Source organism: Aotus nancymaae, unplaced genomic scaffold (genome assembly GCF_030222135.1).
Source record: "Aotus nancymaae isolate 86718 unplaced genomic scaffold, 86718_ANA_hifiasm-v0.15.2.pri h1tg000036l, whole genome shotgun sequence".
Taxonomy (NCBI): Eukaryota; Metazoa; Chordata; class Mammalia; order Primates; family Aotidae; genus Aotus; species Aotus nancymaae.
The window spans coordinates 50567790-50585676 of record NW_026988450.1 but is presented as its reverse complement, the minus strand read 5'-3'; the positions used below and the strand labels follow the sequence as shown (position 1 = coordinate 50585676).

At 41.0% G+C, this 17887-nt stretch overlaps 1 protein-coding gene across 2 annotated transcripts in view; it reads left to right on the top strand.

Moving 5' to 3' along the window:
- The window catches only part of NCALD (neurocalcin delta), a 248214-nt gene that overhangs the window by 199944 nt on the left and 30383 nt on the right, over positions 1-17887 (top strand). For both annotated transcript variants that reach the window (XM_012455855.2, XM_012455856.2), the window contains one exon: positions 6255-6651. In XM_012455855.2, coding sequence (XP_012311278.1) covers positions 6274-6651 — 378 coding nt within the window. In that variant the 5' untranslated portion in view covers positions 6255-6273. The remainder of the gene's footprint in view (positions 1-6254; positions 6652-17887) is intronic.

Below are 17887 nucleotides of genomic sequence, written 5' to 3'. Positions count from 1 at the left end.
ACAGTTTCCAGGCTTGAGGGCAGGACCTTTGCCTGGGAACCACCCTCTTCTGCTCAGTATTTCCCTGCCTCCTGTCCATATAACCATGAAAACAGGGGCTTTGCCTATTTGCTCCCTGCTGAATTCCCCATTGCCTGAGTGCTCACCCCGGTAGACACACTTAGTGCCTGTGTGTGGAATGAGTGAGTTCCAATAGGAGGTTGTCTCCTTGTTTTTCACTGCTTCTCTCTGACTTTTTATGGACTGTTGTCTTAATGTCTGTAAATGCTTTGTCCTTGGAGCTAGCAGAGCCTGGGGCTAAAACCACTGGGCAGCCCAGCAGCAGCCCACATACACAGCTGGGCTCTCTCATTCACAAGCAGTGTGACTTGGGATAAGTCACCTCGCGTCTCCAAGTTTTCATTTCTTTGCTTATGAAATTGAGAAAGTTTTCCTGCCTGCCTATCACACAGGTTGTGAAAGTTTAATAGGATGTCGCATGAAGGATCACCTAGGATAAGGCATCGTTTTCATTTACAGCAGTGTCTGGCCCTGACTCAATGCCAGAGCTTTACGTGTTTGACTCTCTCATTTAATTCTCATCAGATCAATAAGAGATGAACTCGTATCATTAAACTCATTTTACAGATGAGAAAACTGAGGAGCACCAAAAAGTTAAGTGAATTACCCACAAGCTAGTAAACAACAGAGCCAGGCTTTGAAGCCAGGCATTTTTAGTCCAGTGTTTTCCCAATGTTTGTCCAGTGGAACATCCAAAAAGCCAACGTGCCATAGTTCCCAACAGATTATATTCTGAGTTATCTACAAACATTTATGAGTCATTTGAAGATTTGTCTTTACACTCTGATTATAGTTTCCACCAGCCCATGCAGACTGTCAAGTAGGTCTCATTTTTTCCTCTTAGAAATGGTAAAATATAGTATAGTTACTTATAAAGAAAAACTTAGATTAGAAAAAATTTTAGCATTATCACTTTATGGTCATTCAAGAATGGTAAGTGTGAGCAGAGAACAACAGTTCTAATTAGTTCATAGTTTAACATGGATGTCTGAAAGTCATATATATGTAATTTCTTAGGATTCTTTTTTTTTTTCCGAGATGGAATCTCACTCTGTTGCCTGGGCTGGAGTGCAGTGGCATGATCTTGGCTCACTGCAACCTCCGCCTCCTGGGTTCAAGGGATTCTCCTGCCTCAGCCTCCCAAGTACCTGGGGGACTACAAGTGCACACCACTATGCCCAGCTAGTTTTTGTATTTTTGGTGAAGATGGGGTTTCACCATATTGGTCAGGCTGGTTTTGAACTCCTGACCTCATGATCTGTCTGCCTCAGCCTCCCAAAGGATTCTTAAACTAGTAAATCTAGTTTACTGAAGCAATATTAGCATCACTATTTTAGATTGCAAAAATACCTTAATTGTGTAGAATTGGCTTATAGAGTGGTACTTAACAAAAATAGGATTCTACCTCTATTTCTATTATAGCACACTTCAACAAACAGACATGAAAAAATATGTTCACTTTCACAGAAATGTTTTTGTTTTGTGAATAGGTTAATGATATGGTAAGGCCCCTAGGATAACTGAATTAACATTGTTTATATTAGTATTACTGCTGTTTATAAGACAGTATGAATTTGTGGGTTTATCTGAATTGTAGGTCATTCCCATTATTAAAAAATAAAGATAAAACTTTAAGTTACTGTTTGTGAAAACCTTATTGTGTGATGTAGAAATATTGAACTAATATTAAAATATTTGAATGCTTTGATTTCAGGGATTGGTTTAAAATTGGAGTCCTTTTTTATTGGTTAGTCTTAGTCTTACAAAAATGTAAGCCTTTACATTTTTGACTATTTACATAAAAACAAATGTTATTTTAAATGTACAGAATAGATTAACAGTATAGAAGAGCGTAAGTTCTTCATAGGAACTTTAGAAAAGAGAACTGTATGCTAATTCAGTTTTTTAATCTTCTGTACTGTATATATGCTCTTGGTAATTATGAACTCGATTTTGTTTTTTGAAAATATGTGTTCATAATTTAGGTAATTTGCTACTTAAAGCACTAAGTCTTTGATACCTGAAAAGTAAATGTAAATAGTGATGGTGAAATAATGTTAGATATAGTGAACTCCAAGTTTCTCTTCAAAGAATCAGTATGTCAGTATGTTCAGCTCTCTTATTCTTTAATTCTCCATTTTAAAGTTTAACTTCCTGGTTCTCTGCATCCTCTTGCCTCTAATTTTGGTAAACAACTTTCCCACCAGTTCTAATCAGTAGTTCACATCTGTTCCCCTGGTCACCTGCTCTGACCTGTTCCATAACCATCCTTCCTACCAAACTACCCACCCTGCCACTCCAGCTCATATCCCTGCTCTCTTTAAAATAGCCCTTTGGAATTAGCTTAGACTGTGTGGTCTAACCCCAACCAACAGGGAAAAAATACAGCAGTAGGGGCTACCTGTGTCAGGAACAAGAACCCCTTCCCCTTCCTTGTCCAGATGTGTGCTTGCCATCGCTCCGTCTGAGACACACCCTTCTATAGAAGTAAATTGCCTTGCTGAGGACATTTATATTTGAATGCTACTTCTTTTGCAGCACCAAAAATTTACATATAAAAATAATACTGCAATTAATAGAGAAAAAAATTATTAAAAGATGGTCCATCATACCTATGTTCAACTAGCACAAAATAAATGTTTTAATGACTGATTGGAGTTATGAAAACAATTTGACCCAAGGTGCGACTTTTGTTCCCAGACTGCTAATTAATGTAGCATTTCCCTAGTGTTATCCTGCCCTAACCCTTCAACTCAAACAGGCAGAAATTTGTCTTCCCAAAGAAAAAGGTATTGTCAGGCTTTCCCCGTCTTCCTCCTCCCCACCTAAAGAATGAAACTCTGTCAAATGTCCCTTGAGATTTTTGTTGTGTCATCTAACCAAGTCCAGATGGTGTTCTCAAGTTTAGTCCTCATTCTTAGTCAAGTGTTTGTAGTTATCTATTAAAATGGATTCTGGGCTTAATTGTGAACACTCGTTTTCCCCATAACTTATTCCACGCTTTTCTGCCTTGTTTGTGTTATGACCTTTCTGTGCTGATGAGTTTGTAAATGTGGTTTAATTACTGTTTACTGAAAAATAGCTGCACACAGATCAGTCTCAGTGGGAGACTTAGCCAAAATGTTGAGGCAATTTGGTTGTAGTGCAAAAGCAGCTAATAAATGAGAAGCACTTTTTAAACATCGGGAAAGGCACTTAAGTTTGGTTTTGAAGAAATAATGCTTTATACATCAGAGACATAAATCATTCTTTAAGAGACTAGATTTAAATGTCAAAATGGCATTTTCCCCCAAGGCCAGGCAAGCAGCAATTTGCACATAACCAAACTGTAATAATGGTGATTTCATTGAAAACCACACCAAAGAGATATATTCTAAAGAACTCCTCAAAAGGAAAACTTGAAATTACTTGCAAATTTCGTAAAATGTTTCAGAGCTCTATAAAGCTGGGTGTTATGTATAACTGCATGTTTCTGAATTCTGGCCTCAGGCAAATATCCAGCTTAGCAACTAAATGACAGCTTTACAATTCTAATACAAACCAGCCTCTGTAACTTTGTTTTTTTAATCTTCAGGGGAAAAAAGGACAGAGAGGGAAGTGAAAGATATTAGACTGTTCAATTTATAAATTCCATTTGTTCTCCATTTGAGTTGTAGTTTGATTTTGCTTTTGCATAAAATGCTGTTTGCTTGGTCCTGCCTAAAGAGGGAACTCTGGCCCGAGCCTGGTGGCTCATGCCTGCAATTCCAGCACTTTGGAGGATGGCATGAGGCCAGGAATCTGAGATCAGCCTGGGCAACAAAGCAAGACCCCATCTCTACAAAAAATAAAAAATTTAGCCAGACCTGGTGGTGCATACCTGTATACCAGCTATTTGGGAGGCAGGAGGATTGCATGAGCTCAGGAGTTTGAGGCTGCAGTGGGCCATGATTGCACTACCACATTCTAGCCTGGGTGACAGCCTCAAAAAAAAAAAAAAAGGTGGGGAACTCTAAAAGTAGGTTCCTTCCTACAGCAGTTGCCCATACTCATAGGTGGAGTGCCCCATACTCCCATCCGTTTGGATGCCTACATATGATCAAGGCAGGCTGTGCCTCCAGTGCAGAAGTCAGAAAACAAAATCAATAAACTTGGCAATGAATAAGGCTTGCTGGTCATCATCTGAACCATGAATATTATGGAAGCAGTTTCAGCAGTATAAGATATAAACACCGCCTTGTAGAAGTTTAGTTTTAGGCCTCACTAATTCAATATAAGAGATCTAATACTTAAGTCTTAACCACCAGGTAGTTTTCAGTGTGTAAAGTAACATTCTGAAAACCAACTTCATGCTTCTGGCAAGAGCCTCCTTTTCAAGATTGTTCCATGTTTCCATGTTATAGTTACCTGCCAGTCATTTTACTCAATCATGCCTTCACTCATTCATTTGTTCACCAAATGCCATTTGTGGTGGGCCCTAGCAAGACAAAGCAACCCCAGTGGAGACTCTGCCTCAAGGGGCTGACCGTGTAGCAGGAGGGAGACAGACAGAAGCAAACCCCACAGTGCATGAAATCGCAAAGAAGATTGGCAATCATGATTAAAATGGGGATAGGCTGTCTTTCAGGTATTCTGTAATTTTTCTAAGCCTTGCTTTCAGGTTTTTTTTTTCCCAATAGAGGCAAAATGCAAAATACAAGTGTAGAACTTTTTTTGAGAAGGGGTTTATCTTGACCACACTTAAATCATATACCTTGGGAATTAGGAACCAATATCATGTCATCTCCTCCAGGAACTTCCCTGTTAGCACCCATGCCCCCTTTCCTAGGCACTCTCACTGAATCCACTGTCCATTCTGTGGCATGTCTATCATGTTGTCCCTTCACTATCACAACCGTCCCCTGCACACACACCTAGGTGCCCTTAGGGAGAAGGGACCACGTCTTATTCTGCAACCACAGCACTAGAAACACACTGGTAATTGAGAGCCAAAATGTTGAGGCAATTTGTCCCTAGTGCAAAAGCACTGTAAGTGAGAAGCACATTTTATACATTGGGAAAATAAGTTTGGTTTGAAGAAATGGTGCTTCCTATACTCAGGAAAATAAATCATTCTTTAAGGGAGTAGCTTTAAATATCAAAGTGGCATTTCCCCCCAAGGCCGAAAATAATTACAGATATTTCCCCACCTAGTAAAAGTTGCCTTTATCTTCCACACTATTTTAAGTTTAAAAATAGATAACGAAAGGTGTGCATTATTTTTGTTTAATGTAAATGTATGGAAACATATATTACCAGCGTATTTAAGTACACATACAAAAATCTGGAAGAACACATATCAACATGCTGGCAGTTGATATCTCTAAGGGTTAGTATTTGAAATGATGCTGATTTTTTAATGTATCACTGTTCTGTTTTACTATTTTACTGTAGATATGTGCTACTGCTATGATAAGGAATCGCAAAGTTATTTGTATTTTAAAGAGAAACGTTTGGCCTATTTCATAAGCCAAAAGCACAAGACATAACTTTATGAAGCATTACCTTTACTATCAAAACCCAACATTTTCAGTGATTTATTCCATGCATTTAAATCACTGACCTAGCATGGCGGAGTCCAGTGCTATTAGATAGCTTTGCTTCCATTTTCCGTCTTCATGTCTGTGTTTATAATACTCAGAAGGTATCTAAGCAGCATTTGACTTGGAAATATTCTAGCAATAAAACCTGCCAAATTCTTTCTCTTGGTCTCTCTCTTCCTCCTTTCCTTTAATTTTCCCTGCTAATACTTGGATTCTCTATCAGAACCCCAGCCTTCTTAAATTTAAGCTCAACCTCTGGTAAATTGATGTCAAAATTAAGTAAGCAATTAATTCTCTTTCCCTCCCTCACTCTCTTCTTATGTCCTTCTCTCCCTCCCCTCACTTCCCTCTGCTTCGCCCTCTCTCTGAGGTATCTTTTGCTTTCAGGATGGCTCTGTATAAAAGACATATTTGTTTTCTGGTCAGTGATAATTCTGCTGTACATCTTCTACTGGCCTATCTTTCTATTGTTTTCTTTGGCTGTCCAGTATGTTACAAAATCTAGACAGTATTATTGGACTAGTATAGAGTTTGTTTTTTCTTTTTCCCAAAGGAACAATCACAAATTACAAAATGCAGCCCTAAAGAGCAGCTCTACAAATTATATGTGTTTTTTTTTTTTTCTATCTGCAGCTGAATTCTTGCTGCCAGGATGGGGAAACAGAACAGCAAGCTGCGCCCGGAGGTCATGCAAGACTTGCTGGAAAGCACAGACTTTACAGAGCATGAGATCCAGGAATGGTATAAAGGATTCTTGAGAGACTGCCCCAGTGGACATTTGTCAATGGAAGAGTTTAAGAAAATATATGGGAACTTTTTCCCTTATGGGGATGCTTCCAAATTTGCAGAGCATGTCTTCCGCACCTTCGATGCAAATGGAGATGGGACAATAGACTTTAGAGAATTCATCATCGCCCTGAGTGTAACTTCGAGGGGGAAGCTGGAGCAGAAGCTGAAATGGGCCTTCAGCATGTATGACCTGGATGGCAATGGCTATATCAGCAAGGCAGAGATGCTAGAGATTGTGCAGGTACGTAGCCTGAGCCCTTTAAAAAGAGAAGAGCATGTATCTCAAGTAAGAATTGCAAGGTGCACAGTATAGCACAGTGCAGAGGAATCTAAGGAAAAAAATCTCATTAGGCACTGTAGATGAAAAGTCAAACACTGCAAAACATTTGGAGATTTATTCTGTGTCAAATATGAATGATCAGTGGCCTGTGACACAGTCCTTAGGAGATACTCAGAACATATGCCCAAGGTGTTTGGGGCACAGTCTAGTTTTACACATTTTAGAGAGACATGAAACATCAATCAAATACATGAAAGATGTACATTGGTTCCATCTGGAAGGGTGGGACAACTTGAAGGCTGGGGATAGTGGGACTTCCAGGACATAGGTACATTTAAAAATTTTCTGATTGGCAATTGGTTGTAAGAGTTATGATCAATAAAAAGGTATGTTTGGATTATGATTAGAGGTTGTGGAGACCAAAGTTTTATCATACAGATGAAGATGCTAAGTAGCAGGCTTCAGAGAGAATAGCTTGTAAATGTTTCGTATCAGATGTAAGTGTTGCTGTTAATGCTGGTGGGCTTTTCCTGAATCCCAAGAGGGAGGAGGGTAGAATGAGGCATATCCGACTCTCCTTCCATCATGGCCTGAGCATGTTTTTCAGGTTAATTTTGGAATGCCTTTGGCTGAGAGGAGCAGTTCCTTCAGATGTTTAGAGGAGCGTTAGAATTTTATTTTTTGGTTTACAGCACCATGTTTGCTCCTGCTCAATACTTTTGCCCAGTGGTCCTGGCTGCTATTGGTCAATGGTTTTGTGATCAGCACTGATGAAGATGCAGACACTGGGGCAAGGAGGAACCTTTAGTCCTTGTGGGATGATGAAATCAAGACTCCCCTAAGAACTCAGCCCTGAACAAATAGTTTAGGGAGGAAAATGGATCCTGTCCCTTTTCTGTGGAATCCAGTTTGCGAGAGAGACAGGGAGAATTGCAGGGAAAATGCAGAAGGCAGGAATTGGCCCCCACCCAGCCCTGTTGACTTCACTCCACCACATTTGCTAAGGAATGTAAAAAGTGATCATTGAAAGGAACGTGCTTTAGGGCAATGTCGTTTGAGCCCTGATGATTGATATTCATGACCACAGAAAGGAAATATTGTAGTACCCTGAGGTGACTTCCAAATCATCAAAGAGATTAAATTAAACTTAGAGCCATTTTCCTATTAAGGGCTATGTTATTCTATTCTGCTACTTTGCAAACTGACAATTCATGTATTCTGCCACATTCTTATGCTAATCTCCCTGCTTTCAATTATTCTGGTTAAATTAGAATTTACTGTAGGATCTAACAGAGCTTCCCATTCTATTTTTTTTTCTTTTTTTCCCCTCACTTGTAGAAAACTCACACTCCTCAGGCCTTGTCACTGCTGCAGGAAGCTTTGTGCCTTTGTGGGGGCCATCTTTTCTTTGTTCTGGTTGGTCTGCAGCACTTAGGAGAATGCCCATTTGCTTCAGAGGAGACACTGTTAAGTTTCTGTTTTGCACCTTTCTAAATATCTGTTAGAAAGTGATGAGTTGGGGGCAAGCTGTGGACCAGAACTGTAAACAAATTAAGGTTCTATTTGTTAATATGAGTAACACTTGTAGCTCGATAACAAGTCTTGATACATATATTCTTAGCTGAATCCCTGTCCCTCCATGACTCAGAAATTCAAGCAATTTATGAATGTTCACCTACAAACACCAGTAACTGGTCAGGGTGAAGACTGGGGCAAAAACAAGTTTAATTAATTAAGCTTGACAATGAATGGGACGTAGGACTCCAATTCATAAATTTTCTAGTTGTTCTTCCCTGACTTTGCTTCCTGTGGTTTAGCTTTGGTATCCACAGGATATTGTTTATAGGGACAAACTGAAATATTTTTTGTATTTCCTAACATTGATAGAAAAAACTCGAAGATTTATGGGACTACTGTGGATTCTGCGTAGCTCTGGATCATGCCGGATTAGTTTCCCTCTGGCAGCTGTAACAGTGTTTCAGAAAGCCAGCTGCTTAAAAATACAATTTATTATCTTATACTTCTTGAGGTCAGAAGTCTGAAATCAGTTTCATTGGGCTAAAATTAAGGTATCCTCAGGGGTATGTTCCTTCTGGAGGCTGTTGGGAAGAATTCTTTCCCCTGCCTTTCCCCGATTCTAGAAGCTTCCTAAGTTCCTTGGCCGATGGCCCTCTTCATTCATCTTCAAAGGCAGCAACAGATCGAGTCCTTCTCAGGCTGCCATCCTCTGTGTATGTTACTCCACTTTTCTCTTCCACTTAAAAAGATCCTGTGATTACACTGGGACCACGTGAATAGTTCAGGAGAATTTTTCCTTCCATCTCAGTATTCTTAATGTAATCACATCTGCAAAGTTTGTCTTCTTATGCAAGTTAACGTATTCGCAGGTTTCAGGATTAGGATGTAGACATCTTTGGGAGCCATAATTCAGTCTACCACATATGCCAAAATGCAGTTGTGTTCCTTTTTAAGAAAATATTTTTGTGTTATGTCAACATCTGGGTGATTGAGTAAAACCATATGCAGATTTATTTTTAGGACCTCAAATGAACATTTTTACATTCCTGTATTTGTTTTTTTTTATACTTTTAAAAAAAATTATACTTTACGTTCTGGGATACATATGCAGAAAGTGCAGGTTTGTTACATAGGTATACACGTGCCATGGTGGTTTGCTGCACCTATCAACCAGTCATTTACATTAGGTATTTGTTCTAATGCTATACCTCCCCTTATCCCCCACCCCTGACAGGCCCTGGTGTGTGATGTTCCCCTCCCTGTGTCCATATATTCTTATTGTTCAACTCCCACTTATGAGTGAGAACATACGGTGTTTGGTTTTCTGTTCCTGTGTTAGTTTGCTGAGAATGATGGTCTCCAGCTTCATCCATGTCCCTCAAAGGACATGAACTCGTTCTTTTTTATGGCTGCATAGTATTCCATGGTATATATATGCCACATTTTCTTTATCCAGTCGAATATTGATGGGCATTTGGGTTGGTTCTAAATCTTTGCTATTGTGAACAGTGCTGCAATAAACATACGTGTGCATATGTCGTTATAATACAGTGATTTATATTCCTTTGGGTATATACCCAGTAATGAGATTGCTGGGTCAAATGCTTGCCTGTTTTGATTACTGTAGCCTTGTGGTATAGTTTGAAGTCAGGTAGTGTGATGCCTCCAGCTTTGTTTTTTGTTGTTTTTTTTTTTTTTGCTTAGGATTGTCTTGGCTATGTGGGCTCTTTTTTGGTTCCATACGAAGTTTCAGGTGGTTTTTTCCAGTTCTGTGAAGAAAGCCAATGGTAGCTTGATGGGGATAGCATTCAATCTAAAAATTCCTTTAGGCAGTATGGCCATTTTCACGATATTGATTCTTCCTAACCATGAGCAGGAATAGTTATATCAATGTTAAAGAAGACTTCAGAGAAAAGAAAATTACTGTGGACAGAGAGGGACATTATATAATGATATATAACATTATATAATGATAAAAGGGCCAATCTACCAAAAAGACATAGCAAACATACATATTTTGCATGCAAATCCTAAATATATGCCCAAATAAAGTGTTATAAAATATGTGAAACAAAACTGAAAGAACTGAAAAAAGAAATAGACAAATCCATAATTAGAGTTAAAAACCTCAACATATCTCTCTCAATAACTGATAGAACAACTAGACAGAAAACCAGCAAACAGAGAAGACAACAACATTATCAGTCAACTGGAGGCTCACTCCAGACCCTGTTTGCCTGGGTATCACCAGTAGAGGCTGCAGAACAGCAAAGATTTATCCCATTTACATTTAAGGTTAATATTGTTATGTGTGAATTTGATCCTGTCATTATTATGCTAGCTGGTTATTTTGCCTATTAGTTGGTGCAGTTTCTTCATAGTGTCTATGGTCTTTACATTTTGGTTTGTTTTTGCAGTGACCAGTACCAGGTTTTCCTTTCCATATTTAGTGCTTCCTTCAGGAGCTCTTGTAAGGCAGGCCTGGTGGTGACAAAATCCCTCAGCATTGCTTGTCTGTAAAGGATTTTATTTCTCCTTCATTTATAAAGCTTAGTTTGGCTGGATATGAAATTCTGTGCTGAAAATTCTTTTCTTTAAGAATGTTGAATATTTGCCCCACTCTCTTCTGGCTTTTAGTATTTCTACAGAGAGATCTGCTGTTAGTCTGATGGGCTTCCCTTTGTGGGTAACCTGACCTTTCTCTTTGGCTCCCCTTAACATTTTTTTCCTTCATTTCCACCTTAGTGAATCTGATGACTATGTGTCTTGGGGTTGCTTTTCTCGAGGAGTATCTTTGTGGTGTTCTCTGTATTTCCTGAATTTGAATGTTGGCCTGTCTTGTTATGTTGGGGATGTTCTTCTGGATAATATCCTAAAGTGTGTTTTCCAACTTGATTCCATTTTCCTTGTCACTTTCAGATACACCAATCAAAGGTAGGTTTGGTCTTTTCACATAGTCCCATATTTCTTGGAGGCTTTCCTTATTCCTTTCCATTCTTTTCTCTCTAATCTTGTCTTCACACTTTATTTCCTTAAGCTGATCTTAAATTGCTGATATCTTTTCTTCTGCTTGATCAATTCAGCTGTTATTTGTGTATGCTTCACGAAGTTCTCATGGTCTCTTTCAGCTCCATGAGGTCATTTATGTTCTTCTCTAAACTGGTTATTCTAGTTAGCAATTCCTTTAACTTTTTATCAAGGTTCTTAACTTAACTTGCATTGGGTTAAAACATGCTCCTTTAGCTTGGAGAAATTTGTAATTACCCACCTTCTGAACCCTACTTCTGTCAATTCATCAAACTCATTCTCCATCCAGTTTTGTTCCCTTGCTGGCAAGGAGTTGTGATCCTTTGGCAAAGAAAAGGCATTCTGGTACTGGGAATTTTCAGCCTTTTTGCACTGGTTTTTCCTCATCTTCATGGATTTATATACCTTGGTCTTTGCTGTTGGTGAGCTTGAGATGGAGTTTGCATGGTTGTCCTTTTTATTGATGTTGATGCTATTGCTTTATGTTTGTTCATGTTCATTCTAACAGTTAGGCCCTCTTCTGCAGGTCTGCTGGAGTTTGCTGGAGGTCCACTGCAGACTCTGTTTGCCTGGGTATCACCAGTGGAGGCTGCAGAACAGCAAAGATTGCTGCTGCTCCTTCCTCTGGAAGCTTTGTCCCAGAGGGGCACCTGCCAGATGCCAGCTGGAACTCTCTTATATGAGATGTCTGTTGACTCCTGCTGGGAAGTGTCTCCCAGTCAGGAGACGCAGGGGTCAGGGACCCACTTGAGAAGGCAGTCTGTCCCTTAGCAGAGCTCCGAGCTCTATGCTGGGAGATCCACTGCTCTCTTCAGAGCTGGCAGGCAGGAATGTTTAAGTCTGCTGAAGCTGTGCCCACAGCTGCCCCTTCTCCCAAGTGCTCTGTCCCAGGGAGATGGAAGTTTTATCTGTAAGCCCCTGACTGGGAGAGGAGGAATCTAGAGAGCCAGTCTGGCTACAGCAGCTTTGTAGTGCTGCAGTGGGCTCCTCCCAGTCTAAACTTCCCAGTGGCTTTGTTTACACTGTGAGGGGAAAACCACCTACTCAAGCCTCAGTAATGGCAGATGCCCCTCCCCCAACCAAGCTCGAGAGTCCCAGCTTGACTTCAGACTGCTGTGTTGTCAGTGAGAATTTCAAGCCAGTGGATCTTAGCTTGCTGGGCTCCATAGGGGTGGGATCCACTGAGCGAGACCACTTGGCTCCCTGGCTTCAGCCCCCCTTTTTAGGTGAGTGAATGGTTCTTTCTTGCTAGCATTCCAGGAACCACTGGGGTATGGGGAAAAAAGAAAAACTCCTGCAGCTGGCTTGGTGTCTGCCCAAATGGCTGCCCAGTTTTGTGCTTGAAACCCAGGGTCCTGGTGGTGTAGGTACCCGAGGGAATCTCCTGGTCTGCAGGTTGTGAAGACCATGGGAAAAGCGTAGTATATGGGCTGGACAGCACTGTCCCTCACAGCACAGTCCCTCATGGCTTCCCTTGGCTAGGGGAAGGAGTTCCCTGACCCCTTGCGTTTTCTGGGTGAGGCAACACCCTACCCTGCTTCTGCTTGCCTTCTGTGGGCTGCACCTACTGTCTAACCAGTCCCAATGAGATGAACCAGGTACCTCAGTTGGAGATGCAGAAATCACCCACCGTCTGTGTTGGGCTTGCTGGGAGCTGCAGACCAGAGCTGTTCCTGTTGGGCCTTCTTTTCTGGGAACCTCATGTGTTTATTTTTAAGTGACAAATTTAGGAGCATGATTTAGGCTCAATATTTTATTATCACATCAAAAATCATCTCTCAGCAGTCTTAGGCCAGATCAGAACCCTGACCTTTCCTCATGTTACAGCAGATTCTCTCCTCCCATTGATGGCCAAGGTCAACCTACCACTCAAGCAGAAGAATTCTCCCTGCCTGACACAGCTCCTGTCCCTCAGCCCTGCTGGAGACAGGTCTGAATGCCCACACCATCACAGCACAAGCTGTGTCTGAGGAAGGGGTCAACCAAGCAAGTGAGTGGCATCACTGATTCTATCATGAATGCTTAGATGTGTTTGGCATCTTGAGGGGTGGAGGGAATGTTGAACTTATGGATCCATGAATGGGACCACAGCACTTTTAGGGAGATAATGTGGGAAGAAAATTGAATTTCATTTGCCTCCCTTCTGTTCTCAAAAAGTAAGACCCTTGAAAGGTCAAGTTTTAACTATAGGATGCTCATTGACTATATGTATACATGCTGTGTTGCTTTATCCTTATGACTCAATGAAAATGATAGGCTTAGACAACATTTGATCATCTGTATCCAAAGCAAAGATGAAACAGGAACCAAAGGAAGAATAGGCATGTGAGGGTGAGGCAGGAAAATAGGGACTGGAGCCAGGAAACAAGGCCAATTCACACTTCAGCCATAACAGGAAATGTCCTCTCCTCGCCATAAATGACTGTAACTTTACCTCATCCTCTCCATTTACATAGGGTGTACCCAAAGTAACCAACGGAATCTTCTAGTGGTTATTTAAACTCCCAAAAATTCTGTAATGGGGCCTTTGAGCCTCTATGCTTTTCATTTTCAATAAATCCCTTCATTCCTTCTTTGCTTCGTGATGCCAAGAACCTGGACACCGTCCACTTTTAACAAGAGTAGCTGTCTTGGACAAAGCAGGTTGATATTGCCTTGTCTTTTTAAAATTTCTCTTTTCCTTCTTTCCCATCTCCTTGAATCACAATTTTCTGTTATTGAGTGCCAAGCTCAACTTCTCTTTTTACAAAGCCAGTGGTGTCACTGATGATTCTGCCAAGAATGCTTATATGTGCTCTGGGATCTTGAGGGGTGGGGATCCTTGTATTAAGGGTATAGACCCCAGGGTGGAGTGCCTGGCTTCCAGTCATGATTCTACTTCCTTAGTAGCTATGTGCCCTTGAACAAGTTACTGAGCATTCTGGCATCCATTTCCTGATTTCTGGATTGGAACTAATGGAAACACCTAAATGATGGATGATTGTTAAGTGTTAGTCATTACAAGTAAGCTGCCTACAACAGTGCCTGCATGGGCTATCACTCAATAATTGTTGGCTCCCATTATTACTGCCACAATTTCCAGAGCTGAGACAGGATGTCTTCCTACTAAATAAATGGAGTTCATTTCCAATTTAATGGAGAAAGTAATGGATAGAGTCTTCCATTAAGTTTTCAGTTAAATTTAGTTAGTTATAAAATGCATGTTCACAAAGAAAAGGGAGGTGCCCCACTAAATCTCCAATTGGTGGAAATCACAGAAGAGCTATTCCTGACTTTAGGACTCCTAGCTTCTTTACCTGCTGCCTTTATCAGCAGAGACCAGCCCATGTGGGAACAAGCTAAAACTTCTGAGCTGTGATGTTCACAGGACTCAGATTAAAGAAATAATCATGTTTCCAGGAAAGAATGTAGTTGGCCCCAGGACTTCCCCAAACCTTGTTGATCTGAGCCCACAATCACAAATCATGCATCGGGATGGTTTGGGGGACAGTCTGTCTGGGTTTGTTCTTAAGTTCAAATTAGAGCCTTTCTAAAAGAATCCAAAGGTTGGCATCACATTACTCATAGCAGTCCTTAGGGTTCTGATTTTAAAGACGAGATTAGAATAACATGTAATTAGATTTTCACTACTTAGATGTTAATGATTGTTTCAGAAATACTTGGAGTCCACATATCTGTTGTTTATTTATTTATTTATTTATTATTATTATTTTTGAGATGGAGTTTTGCTCTGTTGCCCAGGCTGGAATGCAGTGGCATACTCTCAGCTCACCTCAACCTCTGTCTCCTGGGTTCAAGAGATTCTACTGCCTCGCTTCCCAAGTAGCTGAGACTACAGATGCCTGCTATCATGCCTGGCTACATACCTGTTGTCTTAGAGCCAGACTTTCCCTCCTAGTTGTGATTCAGGGTTAATTGACATTTCTGATGAAGACGAGGTGAACTTAAGAACACCCCAGTCTACATTTCATACCTTTTAAATGAGTGAAACCTGAAGGAAGGCATTTGGAAATATACTGGCAACCCACAACAGGAGAATTTGGTTTTGTTACTTTTAGCAGAATGGGAAAAAAAATTTTCTGATTCACCCCTGTGATGAATGAGGCATACATATCTATATAGCAGCCAGATGAGGAGCGGGGAGTTATGGGGGTGGTGGTAGCCATACAAAAGCAGCTTATCCTCCATGGGCACCAAATGAACACACAGAATAATCCCCACTCATTTCCAGAGTTCCCACTGTGACCAATTCACACAACCAGCCTGTTAGTAGTTCTGCCACAGAGGATCAAAATAAGGGCCAGAGAGACTCTTCCTTATGTTTTTTTAGAAGCACATTCTAGGTACCATTTGCAGTTTTTCCCTCAAAGACCGTTCCAAATAGACACTCTGTCACTTTTAATATGGTCCTTGGAGACCTGAAACACTGTGCTCTTCTGATTCTGCGGGGGGAAAAGGAGGGGCGAGGGGAAGAGTTTCTAGTTGATCTTACATTACTCCCTGGGAATTCACCTCCAAACCCTGTGTAATTCTGTTATGAGCGTGGACCACATATGTGGCTCTAGAATGCAACTTAGGTTTCTTTCCTGGAAAAAACTCTTAATGCAGTTGCTTAGGCTAGTGACTTCCTCCAGGAACTGACTTTACTGCTTGCTTATCAGAGGTTGTTGAGTTTGTTCCTTTCTTATCAAGGGATTAATCTTATTATTGCAAACCACACTATGGCTTAAGAGTTTAAGTCAAATCAAGTATGGTATCTGGCAAACATGAACGAGTGCCTCCTAGCTTCTCGTGCTTATTGGCAATCCTTGATGTTCCCTGGCTTGCCGCTGCATCACCATATTCTCTGCCTCCGTCATCATCATAGGGTGTTATCCCTGTGATATCCCTATGCCCAACTTTCTCTCTTCTTATAAAGACACCAGTCATTGGATTAGGGAGTACGAAAATCCATTATGATGTCATGTTAACTTGATTGCATCTGCGAAGACCGGATTTCCAGACAAGGTCACGTTCATAGGTTTCAGGTAGACTTGAATTTTTGCAGGATACTATTCAACCTAGTATACAAGCACTACCTCATTTAATCTTCACGACAACCATATTAGTCCCATTTTATGGATGAAGAAGCAACTTCCTTCCTGATCTTCATCTCCACTGTGTCCAACTCTTAATGGATCTCTCTATTAAGATGTTGCACTGGTACAAAGTCAATATTCCAAACACAAATTTATCCTTGCCCAATCCTCCCCACCACTCCCTTTTTTTAATTGTCTTACTATCCATCCTCTAATCAAGTCAAAGACATCTTTGGCACTACTCCACCATCTCCATATTTAGACAGTCACCAGACCAATTAAATTTGCCTCCTTGGTATTTTTTAACCTTATCATTCCTGTGCATTCCTTCTGCCACTGTCTCATTTCAAGTTGGTGGTGATACTCGTCACTTTTAGATATGAGCAATTAGAAGTGTTCCAATCTTATGTAAAGTGCTATGCAAAGGCAGCTTCAGATGACTCCCTCCAAAGAGGCCTTTACCCTCCTAAACAGTTGTTCTGGAGTTGCTGTGTTTCAGGCCTCACATTTCCAACCTACATTACTATAACTTTTTCCCAGTTAACTATTCTGCATATCGAAACCTACACAAAAGTTACTGACTTAAAACAATAATCATTTATTTAGCCCATGAATCTGATATTGGGCAGAACAGTGGGATCTCATTTCTGTTAATGCAGCATCAGCTGAGGTGGCTCGAAATTGCCTAGGAGCTGGAACAGCTGAGGCTGCTTGGACCTGGGACCTCCCTCTGTATCTCTGTGTAGTCTCTCTCCTCCATGGTGGCTTTGGGGTGGCCAGATTCCTCACATGGCAGCTCAGGGCTTAAAAAGCGCAGGTCCCAAGAAAGAGAACCAGGCAGAACTGTTTCTCCTTTTATGACCTGACTTCGGAGGTCACTGAGCATCACTTCTCCCATCTACCCCTACTCCAGGCAGTCACAGAGCTTTACAGTTCACCAAGGCCTCCAGGCTCAAGGGGAGGGGACCTAGAGTCCACCTGGAGGGTGCGGTGGCGAGGTTCTGGAAGATTGTGTGGGATTAGAAATCCTGTTCTGGCCATTTCTGGAAAACACAATCTTCACAACACATTTCTAATAGCTCTTCCTGCCTCCCATCAGGCCCTCCCCCAATTCATTTCTCCCCACTGATGTCAGAGTGATCTTTCAAGACTGAGTATGATCATGTTAACCATGTTTCTCTCCTGCTTAAAATCTTTGAGTATCTTCCCATTTACATTCACTTTATTTATTTTTTATTTTTATTTTTATTTTATTTTTTTGAGAAAATCTCGCTCTGCTGCCCAGGGCTGGAGTGCAATGGCACAATCTCAGCTCACTGCAACCTCCATCTCCCAGGTTCAAGTGATTCTCCTGCTTCAGCCTCCCAAGTAGCTGGAATTACAGGCACGTGTCACCACACCCAGCTAATTTTTGTATTTTTGGTAAAGACAAGGTTTTACCATGTTGGCCAGGCTGATCTCGAACTCCTAACCTTGTGATCTGCCCACCTCAGCCTCCCAAAGTTCTGGGATTGCAGGTGTGAGCCACAGCGCCCAGCCTATTTTTTTATTTTTTTTGAAACTGAGTTTTTGGC